We start from the raw sequence: 13,415 nt of genomic DNA, 5'->3' as shown, positions 1-13,415 counted from the left end.
GGAAAAGTAAGGAATACATTAATTTTATTCCCACTGCATTTGGAGTACCTCACATAAGCAACAACATATTTTTACCTTTTTTAAATTTAGTCACATAACAAATACAAACTTCAGTTTATACACTGCAATTTTTGCCCATTCTTCTTTGCCAAATAACTCAAGCTCTGTTAGACTGAATGTAGAGCCTCCATTTATGGCCATTTTATAGTCTTGCCACCTGCTTTAATTGTACTCAGGTCTTAATTTTGACAAGAATTTCTAACCCACTAATACACTTTGATCTTAACCATTCCATTATAGCTCTGGTTGTATGTTTAGGGTTGTTGCACTGCTGTAGGTTGAATCCCTGGCCCAGTTTCAAGGCTTTTGCAGCACATTTTTCTAGGATTGCTCTGTATTTAGCTCCATCCATCTTCATATCAACCCTAACAAGTTTCCCTGTTCCTGCTGAAAGACACCCTGAACATAGTATGATGCTTCTACCACCATGTATCACTGTGAGAATGATGTGTTCAGGATGATGTACAGTGTAATGAGATGCAGATTGTGTTATATTGTACTGAGAATCATTTCTTTAGATGCTCAAAGCTTGGGATATTGTTTTATAAACTGACTGCTTGTATGCTACAGGTACCCATTTGGACGTTAGCAAATTTCTTTCCATTCCCAGTGACATTTACATTCGACTTTAAGTACTTCCAGGTGAGTAATTAAGTTAAGTGCAGAGTGAGCAATGTACCTTATTGCTGTTGAAAAATGCTTATGATGACATGAAGTTTTGATTTGGTCCACCTTTCTTTCTCCACTGTAGCTGCATGAACCCCTAATGTTCCCAAATAACAAAGTTTGGAGGTAGCTGGGAGCCTTCTATGTTTTGTTTTTGTGTCACTTTTTAAAGTTGCACTACAGAACGTTGCATTGCACGCTTAGTTCTGCACATAAATCATCTGCATGTGTTCAGGTATAAAACAACGTGGAAAAAATATAAACCGAATAAACAGTACCCCTCCATGTAGATGCTGTTACTGGTCCCCAGAGAGTAGAGGCTGTTTAAAATCTTGTAACATGACACTTGGATACCACCAACTGGGAAGACAATGTGATGTTTAAAACTGACAGACTTCTCAGAAACAGCCAGAAACACTAAGCTAGTCTAGAAGACAGTGTTAGAAATCAGGCGAGGAATGATTTGTGAACATTCTAAATGTTGCAGAGATGGGGGAATAGGCTCCTACTGCTCTGTGCACTTAACTAAATTAATAGCAAAACAGTTTCAAACAAGCATACTGACTTAATCTAGTTGAGAAACAGAACATTCCATATGCACTAATTTTACTAATGACTGTTACTAATAAACTAGATTGTATAGTGAGTATTTTTGACTAAACATGATGTTTGCTAATGTGAAAAACGTTTTATCATCAAGACTAATCCTTACCCAGGACATCCACTCCATAGTTTTGATTGCCAAGATGATGAAAGAGGGAGGTAAGTGTTGGGATTAGAATGGAGGTTGTGTAGTTAAGGAAGATGACAACTCCTCTAGACAACTGACCCCTGCTCTGAGGTGAGGTCTCGGATATTTTTTCCAAAGTCATCTCCAAATCTGATGTTGCTGCTTCAAAAAATGAATGCAGAGAAGTCTGTATGGACTCTGAAGCTGATGCCATCAATATTCTAGTTGGAGAGAGAGGAGCAAAATATAACAAGCAGACATATCAATAAAGTAAATTCTTTTTAAGGAAAAAATAAGTTTTAATCTCTAGACAAATAGTGGTACAGCCCACTGCATTAAAATTCCTTTGGAATGGCGCATTATTTAAGTAATTCTTTATAAAAGACAGAACCCATTTATTATATGGGTTTATTAGACACAGGAATGTATTTTAGGCCTTTATTTAAGTTAATTTTTATGATAGTGGTTTACAGCTAATGATAATCCAAAATTTAGTTTCTCAGAAAATTTAAGTACTACATAAAACCATGACAGAAAAAAAGTACTTTTAATACAGATTTGTTGTGCTATGACCATATTATGGCTTGCACGCTCATAGGGATGACGGCCAAATTGACAATTGTGCAGCAGACAGTTACAGAGACCTCCCGCAAGGAGAGTAAAACTCAAAATGTTATAGCTAAAGACGATGGCTGTTTAGAGGATTGTATCTAAACATAGTAACGTAAAATTGAATGGAATGAAAAAGTATGGAAGAAAGAGATACACAAGCAACATGGATTACCACCACAGCCTTGAGAGGATGAAGTCTGAACTGAAGGTCACTTTTAAAGCAAACTGGGCTTCCTTAACATCTTAGTAGTGCTAGACCTATTACTTTTAATGCCATGCTCCATTGAAGCAGTAGGTCATACAACAGCAACTTCGATCAGACCAAGTATTGAGTGCATATTCTGCACTGTACAGGGGTATGCATTTTAGTAAACCACAATTTCTGTGTTGAAAATACTTTTTATTTGTCATATGTAAAATTCTGATTTTCCAAAAAGTTGAATTATGAATTTTCATTTGATGTTAATAGAAATAAATACTTGAAATATACAATGTTATGTGTAATGATTCTATATGAGTTAAATTTTTTAAAGGAATTATTGAGATGCATCTGTAGACATCGAAAAGGAAAAATAATAGTTACAGGTAATTAACAGTTTAAGCTGAGATTTCATGTGCTTGTAAACTAAAAATACTAAAAGAGCTGCAAATCTATTCATTAGACTTAATGACATTAGTTAGTCATGAGCAAAAATTGCTCCAACACCATGCTACAGAGTCATCGTCTGTAGGCAATAAAAGTGATATCTACCCAAATTAGATAGCATCAGTGTATCTCTGGCTTAATTATCCCAGACAACTCATCCTCAGACATGGTGCAACACTAATAAAAAGTGAAGAACGAGAATGTCAATTTAATGCAGTGTGACAGTGGTGGCATCTAGCTACCTGGCATCAAGAGCCTGAGCCAGAATGCGGAGGCAGTTTGTAACAGCACAGGCTTCATCTCCTGGTAAGACATATAGGACTGTTGCATTCAAATCATGTCAAAATAAGACAGTTTATGGTTACAAATGCAAATACAACAATGTGCAGCAACAGAACCTAGAGAAGCCCATACAAAAGTCAGACAGCTCTACAGGATCCAGCAAAAGCATATCAGGAAGCAAAAGCATATCAAGCACACAAAAACAGACATGATGAAACAAACGAATGCCTCAAAAAGCATTGCTTCTTACCAATTAACGAGATTCTGTGTCTTACTAAAGCAGCAAGCTTACAGAAGAGACTGGATGTGAGAAAAAAACAGAGAAAACAAGTGACAAGCTATAGCACATCAAAATATGTTGGGAAATTATAGATATAATAATGTTCTGCAAAACTAGCAGAAAATATATATTTAATAAAATAATGAACAAGTGTTTTTTTTTTCTTAGATACAAGTTATACATACCACAAAACCATCTCTTTTTCCTTTTTTGAGGCGTGACTTCTGTTATCACTTGAGCTTAGAGAAGTGGACAGGAAATACAGGCGATGGCTTTTTACATACTGCTCCAAAAGAGGAAGAACAACCTGTGAAAATATGGAGTAACAGCAAATACTCTCTTCATTAATCACTATAGGTTATATGCTCAGTTCAACTTGAAAACGTGCAAGCAAGGACAATCTATGATGTATTTATTACATTTGAATTTATGAAGTAACTCCCAGTTTATCAGCATAAGACATCTTGCCACCTGCATGTATATATGTTCAGTTTGGGATAGCGGGAGATTCGGCATAAAGATGAGAGGCATGACTGTTCACAGTTTTACCTGACTGGGTCTGACTCAGGGGGTCTTAACAATAAAAAATAAACCCATTTCACTGCTGCCCCCTCAGAGGCAGAGCAATGTGGAAGGCTTTAATAAATGTCCTGATGGCAATCGAAACGCCCACATGGATTTCCAAAATGGTTAAACAAATTACACAGCCGCAAAGGGTTTGGCCTACAGGGGTTGCCCATAGCGACCATCTAATAAAACTAATTAGATGTCATAACTGAAAGGAGAAAAAAAACTAATAAGGACAAATAAAAGGCCGGTTGAAAAATTTAATTGGGAGTGGGCTAATTCAATGTCAGAGGTTTCTTATCACATGGTAAAAATCTCCAATGTTTAGAGCTGCAATTGAGATTAGGCAAACCTTCTGAAACAAAACTATTGGCTGCTGATCTTGAGCCCTTTCTCCCTTAGACAGCTGTCCTCTGGCTTGAATCACCTCTGGAAATAAACACAGCAGGATGAATTAGTCCGGCACAATCCAACTAAAATAGCGATACAGAAAACAGGAAGACAAATATACAAAACAGTGCAGACCTTTTTGAGTCACTCCTAATTTCTATATACTCTAATTTGCTTATCAAGAAGCCAGACATTCCCATAATAATTTCAAATAGTCTTTATCATTACTTCTCCAGGTCTTCAAAGTTTTGGCAGCATTTTGAATATATGGTACAGTTAGGAAAAATATATTTCAGCATAACTCTCTAACTTAAACAACCAGATTTCATCCAAGCACACTTGTGCATCTATGTTATTCCTCATTGACATGCACAAAGCACAACACTTCTAGCAGGGATATTGAGGCCATGCTCTCTACATGCACTGTGCATTCCTCCATCACATTCAGTGATGATATCTACAGCCCTGACAAACTCAAGTCAAACATTTAAGACTATGGACTACAAAAAGTAAGCATGTTTGATGATATTATTGGTTCATTTTTGTCATTTGATGTATGGTATTAATGTATAACTTGCAAATATCACATGGAAATATATTAATACAGCAGATAGCTTGATGACAAGTCAGATGCTAAAAGTAAGCTACAGTTAGCATCATTTTATTGACCATTTAAGAGGATGCCATCTACCTCAAATGCAATGCTTGTTTCTCTGCCTCCTTCAAGGTGTTTTTCTTCACATCCTTTATAAAATATTTTTAATGACCATTTCAGTTAATCGGTTAAGCTAACTATTTATATGTTGGTTCATGCCAACTATCATGGTTTTTTATTGTATTATTTTGCAAGGATGAACCAGACAAAATGTTTATATGTATGTTTGAATATAATAGTTTGTTTCAGTTATCCTCAATTTCCTGGTAATTCCCAAAACATTTTATAATTCCCACAAAATGTTTCCAGTTTAGCTTCTGGAAATACAACCACAGCATAGCTAGCTAATTCTCCTTTCACAGGTGTCTAAGTGAGTTTTATTTTTAATTTATGTTTCAACTAAATCTTTAGCTTGTGAGCTCATGATTGAGCTACAGTACAGACCAAAAGTTTGGACACACCTACTCATTCAAAGAGTTGTCTTTATTTTCATGACTCTGAATATTGTAGTTTCACACTGAAGGCATCAAAACTATGAATTAACACATGTGGAATTATATACTGAACAAAAAAGTGTGAAACAACTGAAAATATGTCTTATATTATAGGTTCTTCAAAGTAGTCACCTTTTGCTTTGATTACTGCTCCACACACTCTTGGCATTCTGTTGATGAGCTTCAAGAGGTCGTCACCTGAAATGGTTTTCCAACAGTCTTGAAGGAGTTCCCAGAGATGCTTAGCACTTGTTGGCCCTTTTTCCTTCACTCTGCGGTCCAGCTCACCCCAAACCATCTTGATTGGGTTCAGGTCCGGTGACTGTGGAGGCCAGGTCATCCCCCCCATCACTCTCCTTCTTGGTCAAATAGCCCTTACACAGCCTGGAGGTGTGTTTGGGGTCATTGTCCTGTTGAAAAATAAATGATGGTCCAACTAAACGCAAACCGGATGGAATAGCATGCCGCTGCAAGATGCTGTGGTAGCCATGCTGGTTCAGTATGCCTTCAATTTTGAATAAATCCCCAACAGTGTCACCAGCAAAGCACCCCCACACCATCACACCTCCTCCTCCATGCTTCACAGTGAGAACCAGGCATGTAGAGTCCATCCATTCACCTCTTCTGCGCCGCACAAAGACACGGTGGTTGAAACCAAAGATCTCAAACTTGGACTCATCAGACCAAAGCACAAATTTCCACTGGTCTAATGTCCATTCCTTGTGTTCATTAGCCCAAACAAGTCTCTTCTGCTTGTTGCCAGTCCTCAGCAGTGGTTTCCTAGCAGCTATTTTACCATGAAGGCCTGATTCACACAGTCTCCTCTTAACAGTTGTTCTAGAGATGTGTTTGCTGCTAGAACTCTGTGTGGCATTGACCTGTTCTCTAATCTGAGCTGCTGTTAACCTGCGATTTCTGAGGTTGGTGACTCAGATGAACTTATCGTTTGCAGCAGAGGTGACTCTTGGTCTTCCTTTATGGGGGCGGTCCTCATGTGAGTCAGTTTCTGTGTAGCGCTTTATGGTTTTTGCGACTGCACTTGGGGACACTTTCAAAGTTTTCCCAATTATTTGGACTGACTGACCTTCATTTCTTAAAGTAATGATGGCCACTCGTTTTTCTTTACTTAGCTGCTTTTTTCTTGCCATAATACAAATTTTAACAGTCTATTCAGTAGGACTATCAGCTGTGTACTGACTGCATCCACCTCCTGCACAACACAACTGATGGTCCCAACCCCACTTATAAGGCTTGAAATACCACTTATTAAACCTGACAGGGCACACCTGTGAAGTGAAAACCATTTCAGGTGACTTCCTCTTGAAGCTCATCAACAGAATGCCAAGAGTGTGCGGAGCAGTAATCAAAGCAAAAGGTGGCTACTTTGAAGAGCCTAGAATATAAGACATTTTCAGTTGTTTCACATTTTTTTGTTCAGTACATAATTCCACATGTGTTAATTCATAGTTTTGATGCCTTCATTGTGAAGCTACAATATTTATAGTCATGAAAATAAAGACAACTTTTTGAATGAGAAGGTTTGTCCAAACCTTTGGTCTGTACTGTATATATTACTATCATGACAATGTTATTTCCTTACTGTTCATAAATGATTTGGGTTCACCTACAAGATGCAGTGATACACTGATCTAAATCTGTGGTTCCCAACCCTGCTCCTCAAGGCCCCCTGTCCTGCATGTTTTAGGAGTCTACTTGCTGCCACACACCTGACTTGAATAATTGGGTGATTACTAGGCTGCAGCAGCACATGATGGCATGCAAAGAAGGTCATGCAATCTCAAATTCGAATCAGGTGTGCTGGAACAGAGACACGCAAAACATGCAGGACGGGGGGTCCTGAGGACAGTATCAAACAGTACAGCCACAAGTTAATGGCAAATACTTGAAAATGTTTTTTTGTGTTTTTATTTTCAGCTCATAAATAAGTTTTTTGGTCTTCATATTGATATAAAATAATATGTTACCAAGCTTTAACATGCTCTCCTGAGCCTCCTCAGTGTAATACAGCATCCGTTGGAGAAAAATGTGTCCAAAGCAGTTTGCAGTAGCGAGGAAGTCCATTTCCACAGTTTTCCGATCCCTGTAGGGGATGTGCCATGATACACGATTATAAATGACATCATTTGTTTAATACTTTGTAATCTGGATGACTTGTTTTATTGCAAGATTTTTTATTAGGAATTTTATTTCAGTCTTTCACTGGGAAAAGAAAGAGGCAAGACATTTGTGACCTATTCAAGCTATTATGGCAGGCAGTTGTAAAAAAAAGAGTAACCGTGTAGTTCAGAAGTCTCAAGTCACACATATTGCTCTTTCCCAGTCATAATTAACCTGGCTGGTACTTACCTCCGAACAGTGTAGCCATGGAGCAAAAAAAACTTCAGTATATCCTGAGCTTTTTCTCTGAACTTGGTCTTCTCCTTGGCAGTCAGAGCATCGTATGGCAAAAGCATCAAATGACCTCCTCCTCCTGTGAGTGGAAATGTATTTAAAGCATGGCAACATTGATAACCAGGAGTAAAAGAAATATAAATGATTTACAATTATGGCATTGTACCATTGCTCTCAAGTTCTAACTTCTTCGTTCTAGCCCAGGCATTATGGTAGTTTTCAGCCAACTGTTCGGCCATAGCCTGAAGACAACAAGATTGCGTGGTTCAGAAATGCTGTTTCATGCAAAACCATTCAAACCTTTTCAACTTTTTTACATTTTGTCCAATTATACCTATAAACCTCAATGTATTTTGGGGAGGATTTTATGCAATACACCAGTGCAAAGTAGTGCATAACTGTGAAGTTAAAGAAAAATACGTTTTTTTTTTTACTTTTACATGTAAAAAAATCTGGAAAGTGTGATGTGCTTATATTTTCAGCCCATTTTAGCGTGACACTCTAAACCTGGGTAAGCAGATGCTTTCAAAAAAAGTCATCTAATAGGTATTTAGAGTCTACCTGTGTATAATTTAATCTCAGTATAAATAAATCCGTTTTGTGAAAACCTCAGGGATTTGGTAGAGGACATTACTGAGTAAACGGCTTTATGAACACCAGTGAACACAACAAACAGATTGGGGATAGAAGTGGAGAAGTGTACAACATTGTTAGGTTATAGAACATCTCAAGCCAAGCTTTGAGCATCTCACAGACCACTGTTTAATTCATCTGAAGAGGGCACATCTTAGGAGACACAGGAGGCACAGCTGCAAACCTACCAAGGAATGGCCATTCACCCACACCAAGAACATTTATCAGAGAAGCAACCAATAACTTTGGAGGAGCTACTCTGATCCAAAGCTCAGGTGGGAAACTCTGTTGACAGAACATCTTTTCGTCTTGCATTTTACAAATTTAGCTATTATGGAAGAGTGGCAAGAAGAAAACTATGTTGTTTAAAAACTTCCTCAAGAACATGTAGGGCACATTGCAAACGTGGAAGAAGTTGCTCTGGTCAGATCAAACCAAAAGTAAAGTTTCTACCAGACAAGCAAAAAGCTACATGTATGTATGGACGAAAACCAACACTGCACATTCCCCTGAAGGCATCATCCCAACTGATGAGGGGAAGCTTTTCAGCAGCAATTGGAGAGAAACAGGTCAGAGCTGATGGGAATACTGGTAAAAATATAGTCAGAGGTTCCAGCGGATGCAGGTTCAACCTCCAGCTGGACACTGACTCTAAACTTGCAACACGTGTTTATTTGTTAAAAATAAAGGTGTGTTTGTTTATCACATAAAGTCCCCCCAAAATTACACAAGAGTTTGTAGTTGTGTTTGGAATAATAGAAAATACTTAAATACTTTGTTAGTCAAAAGAATTAAAACACTTCTCACAAATTAAAACCTACTCAAGGTAACTTTCTATTCTATTGTGATTCTATAGGGCAAATAGCATTATTAGGACTTACAAACTGTTCCCATGATAATGTGATGCTGCTCATGTCCAAAGGTTTAGGGCTAAAGGTGGATGCCCCTTCAAATGACAGCTAAGAGAGACAAGAAATGGTTGGGTGCTTTCTTACTGCAGACTGGCTAAAGCTGTGAAGTCAATAAGGTCGGTGAGTAGACACACCTGACCGGACTGAGAGACCCTGCGAGCACAGACAAGTAGGCCAAATGCATCTCCTTCTTTTGTACGTTCTATGGTCCATCCAAAGGCCAACATGCTCTTTACTGTCTCTTTGATGCGCCAGCGATATGCATCCTTCTCCTGTTTATTAAATGACAAATAAAGAATTTAGAAAGTAATTTAAAACCCTTCTGTTAGTGTTCAGAAACCCACTACTATAGAGCAAAACACTACTATTTTAACATTGAGTTACATAATTTGGAACAAACTGGGATGGTTATATGGCATGTTTTGTAGATACAGCTGACTTTACCTTCTCAGCAAGAGCCCTGTATGGTTTCAGGAGAGGGTGGACCTTGGTGTTTTCACATAGCTGCTCCCCATGTACCCAGCCACTGGCAAACTGTCGGGAATAAAACACACATTATAAACACCCTTGCAACACTTAATGCCAGACTAATGAGCTGTTTCATCAGCTCCCTAATTTATACCAATCTAACCAGATCAGGGGATCAGTTATTGTGAAATTACCTTTTCTAGAGACCACTTCTCATGAGTGTGCTTTGCATACTTGTTAACTACAAACTCCAGCCGCTCAGGCACAGAGACACTAGTGCAATGACAGAAATAAGACAAACTAATCAGGATGGGTCCGCCTTAAAGTACACAAAAATCACTTGGATGATTCTTGTCACTAAATGATGACCATTTCCGAAAAGGTTTCTTACTTTGATGTATCAACAGGTAGGGGGTCAAAATATCCATCAGTGTCCACTGAGGTTATTCTATCCATTTGAGACAAACCACCTGGCTCCACATAGTCAGGAGGCAAGGCTTTGGCCACTGCAACAAGGCACTGCACACACAGCCTAAACAGAGGAGGATTGAGGGACTTTGGAGTTTGAGAAGTAAGGGGAGAATAGAGGCGAAGGAAAGAACAACACAGAGGAAATGTCAGTATATGTATTATAATGAAAATCACAAATTACTCCCATCTTTTAGCATCAAGCACATGAATCACAACAAAGACATTCTATTTTGCGAGCGTTTTTGTGCTTATAATTATACTACATTGATAGATTTTGAGTACTGATTATTCTGTATTTGTCACTTTATCATTTCAGGTGCAGTGTGATCTGTGCAGTTAGTGGGCCCATTTGGACTGTCCCAGATATAATAAATAGTGTCACACAACTTAATAATGAGCAAAGTGTTAGGAGGCATAACTTGCATTTGAGGATGTCTATTCTTTTTATTTGCAGTTAAAGCTTGTATGAAACTTTTTCATTGTTTCAATCTTCTTCAAGTTGGATATTCTGATGATTCATACGAATCAGAAAACCAAACGGACACCTTTTTCCAGAATTTGATTCCTCTTCCAAAAATAGAATAATAAATGAACGCAAAAGTAGGCAGACCCCTATGCCACAATTATTTGCACCATAAAAGTTTCAATAAATACATATCCAAATATTTATTTACCCAGTGCTAAGTTTTAAACAGACGTACAACATGGGCAATACAGAAACGCAGAGCAGCTAAAATTCTTAGTACCTACAGAGTAATGACTTCATTATTCAATTATACCTCTAATATGTTTCTGTTCAGAATGACTCAGAAAAATACTTACAGCAGTGCTGAGAGAATAGCTATTTGTTTCATTTACGGGTTGTGTTTCTTTCAAGTCTCCACAAAGTCTGCTCAAGTTTTGGGAGGTTTCATACCAGGATATGAAAAATTAACAATTAATCTCCTGTGTGCTCCTTCTTTCTCTAAAATGATCTTTTCTTCTCTACACCAAAAAAACATAAGAAATGCATTTTGCTGTTTCTCCTAAAATAGACTGAGGATGGTGAAATACTTGAAAAGATAAAAGTTGAAAGATGATACAAAGCTCTTTCTGAGAACTTTGTATAATTTTCACAGTGCTTTGTGAAAATATTATTTTAAGGTCTTAAAAATTGTATAGTAATGTTAGGGAAAATGTACTAGCCATTGGTTACCTTTTTTGTCAGTGTCCTAAACACACCCCAAAATAACTTTCTAGACAGGTGGAGCTCCTCTTCAGAGGCCAAGTTTCGGTCATCCTGCCTGCCAGCTTGAGAGTAATACATCCACCTCTGCTCATAATGATTGTTTAACATCTGTGAATTACAAATAAAATAAAATAAAACTAATATATCTTTCACATTAAGTGTAGTTACCATTAATTTATGTACTTACTTTTAGGGGCATTTTGCTGTGATCTGAGAGATGGAGAACATCAAAGACAAGCCTTTGAAGGAGAGGCTGCATCATAGATGGCTGCAGTTTACTGAGGAGACCAAAGTGTGAAGAACTAATAACATGAAACCCTCTAAATCCATCCTTATCGCATTCACACAAACAGAAAGTCCAAATACACATGTATATTTTCTCAGAGGAGTAACTCAATTTAAATGTAATTTAAATGGGCAAGAAGTTCATTAATCTTAAATGTTGATTTAATTTGGTAAATTAGGAACGAAGTGGGAAAAACAGACTTCATAGTCACTAATTAAAAATAATGAGTCATTTTATGGTTGGGTGGATCAGCAGATATGGGAAGTCTTTAAAAGGCTTGAACAAATGACACAAATCCAGTAAAATGCCCAAAAAAATGTCCAGTATATATAAATATAATGACATGGAATACGTTTTTACTGTTTAGTGTGGTTTTGTTAATATAATGCTACATCTCATGTTCCAGTTCAAGGATAAAAAGACTTCATGTACAGTTAATGATGCTCATGTTGCTTTCAAAAGTATCCATACCTTTTCTTTTTCATTTTAGCTACGTTACAACTACACACTTTAATAAATACAGAAAGTAGGGCAGAAGCAGGAGTTATGTACTTTCAGATTTATATTTGTACTAAAACATTCTTTTTTTGAGTAATTAAGTTTAAAAACAATAAAACATGCTATAACAACTAAAGAGGGATGTGAATTCGCCTTTAGATAAAGCACCATATTTTTTTGTCTGGTGCCACTCAACTTTAAAGCAGGTTTCTTCCATCTGCAAGTTTCAGACCTTACCTGCACAGAGCCAGCAAGCAATCCTCTGTCGTGTTTCTCTGAGCCCCGGTCAAGCTCAGAGCCCTTGAGAGCCGGTAGATTGCCTGGATAAGAGAATCTACCAGCAGTGCATGATCCTCCAAATCGTGAAAAAGGGATGAACATTTGGTGAGCAGGGGAAGAACAGTTGTACACAAGTATCTATTGAGGGCCAGGGCCATGTCAGTAGAACCCAGGTCAGTCTGCAATGAAAAACAGAGACAGTTCTCTAATGGAGTCCAGTAAAGAAAGAAGCAAAATCAACTGACAACCACTGAAAAACATAATTTAATATAAATCAATATACATGTATCTAAAATACAAGGCAATTTGTAGAAATCCATGTTTACAGTTAATATATAATTTAAAGTTTAAATTTCTATGGGATCAGTTTTTAATTCTCTATTCACTCCCACATTAAATATGTCAATCAGGTAAAAATGGCTATAAAATACCCACAGTGTCAAGAGAAACAGCTGCCCGAAGGTCAGGCAGAAAGGCAACTTCCAGAAGGTGCAGAAGAAAACTCTGTTCCTCAATACCATAAACGCGATCCAGGAACAAAACCATGGCTGCCTTGTGGTCTGGACAGAACACTGTGGACAGGTCAGGCTCAACCAGTACACCATCTAGACCATAAAAAGAAAGATTCAATTGAACTCAGATGCAATTCCAAAACACCATTAATCCTATGGAAAATTTTAGTTATAAATAAATAATAATAAATAAAGAATGTAACAGCAAAACAATCATTCAAGGCAGCACAGCAGCCAAACCAGATTGAACAAATCATTAAAAAATGTATTTTCTACCAGACAACGAGCAAGTCAAATTTAAAAAGATTAGATCACTTTCTATTTGATATTTTCCA

General features: G+C 37.5%; 1 protein-coding gene across 1 annotated transcript in view; it reads right to left on the bottom strand.

Annotated features, from left to right (window-relative positions):
* The window catches only part of ryr2b (ryanodine receptor 2b (cardiac)), a 102,342-nt gene that overhangs the window by 45,473 nt on the left and 43,454 nt on the right, over nucleotides 1–13,415 (bottom strand). The window contains exons 49-66 of the mRNA XM_047352549.1: nucleotides 13,004–13,173; nucleotides 12,527–12,747; nucleotides 11,693–11,783; nucleotides 11,473–11,613; nucleotides 10,198–10,361; nucleotides 10,001–10,079; nucleotides 9,783–9,872; nucleotides 9,473–9,610; nucleotides 9,309–9,386; nucleotides 7,961–8,036; nucleotides 7,750–7,870; nucleotides 7,368–7,483; nucleotides 4,196–4,272; nucleotides 3,462–3,583; nucleotides 3,247–3,296; nucleotides 2,957–3,017; nucleotides 1,439–1,677; nucleotides 1,005–1,086 (exon numbers count right to left, since the gene is read on the bottom strand). Coding sequence (XP_047208505.1) covers nucleotides 1,005–1,086; nucleotides 1,439–1,677; nucleotides 2,957–3,017; nucleotides 3,247–3,296; nucleotides 3,462–3,583; nucleotides 4,196–4,272; nucleotides 7,368–7,483; nucleotides 7,750–7,870; nucleotides 7,961–8,036; nucleotides 9,309–9,386; nucleotides 9,473–9,610; nucleotides 9,783–9,872; nucleotides 10,001–10,079; nucleotides 10,198–10,361; nucleotides 11,473–11,613; nucleotides 11,693–11,783; nucleotides 12,527–12,747; nucleotides 13,004–13,173 — 2,116 coding nt within the window. The remainder of the gene's footprint in view (nucleotides 1–1,004; nucleotides 1,087–1,438; nucleotides 1,678–2,956; nucleotides 3,018–3,246; nucleotides 3,297–3,461; nucleotides 3,584–4,195; nucleotides 4,273–7,367; nucleotides 7,484–7,749; nucleotides 7,871–7,960; nucleotides 8,037–9,308; nucleotides 9,387–9,472; nucleotides 9,611–9,782; nucleotides 9,873–10,000; nucleotides 10,080–10,197; nucleotides 10,362–11,472; nucleotides 11,614–11,692; nucleotides 11,784–12,526; nucleotides 12,748–13,003; nucleotides 13,174–13,415) is intronic.

The sequence above is a fragment of the Girardinichthys multiradiatus genome, chromosome 22 (genome assembly GCF_021462225.1).
Source record: "Girardinichthys multiradiatus isolate DD_20200921_A chromosome 22, DD_fGirMul_XY1, whole genome shotgun sequence".
Lineage (NCBI taxonomy): Eukaryota > Metazoa > Chordata > Actinopteri > Cyprinodontiformes > Goodeidae > Girardinichthys > Girardinichthys multiradiatus.
This window is presented reverse-complemented; position numbering and strand designations above follow the sequence as displayed.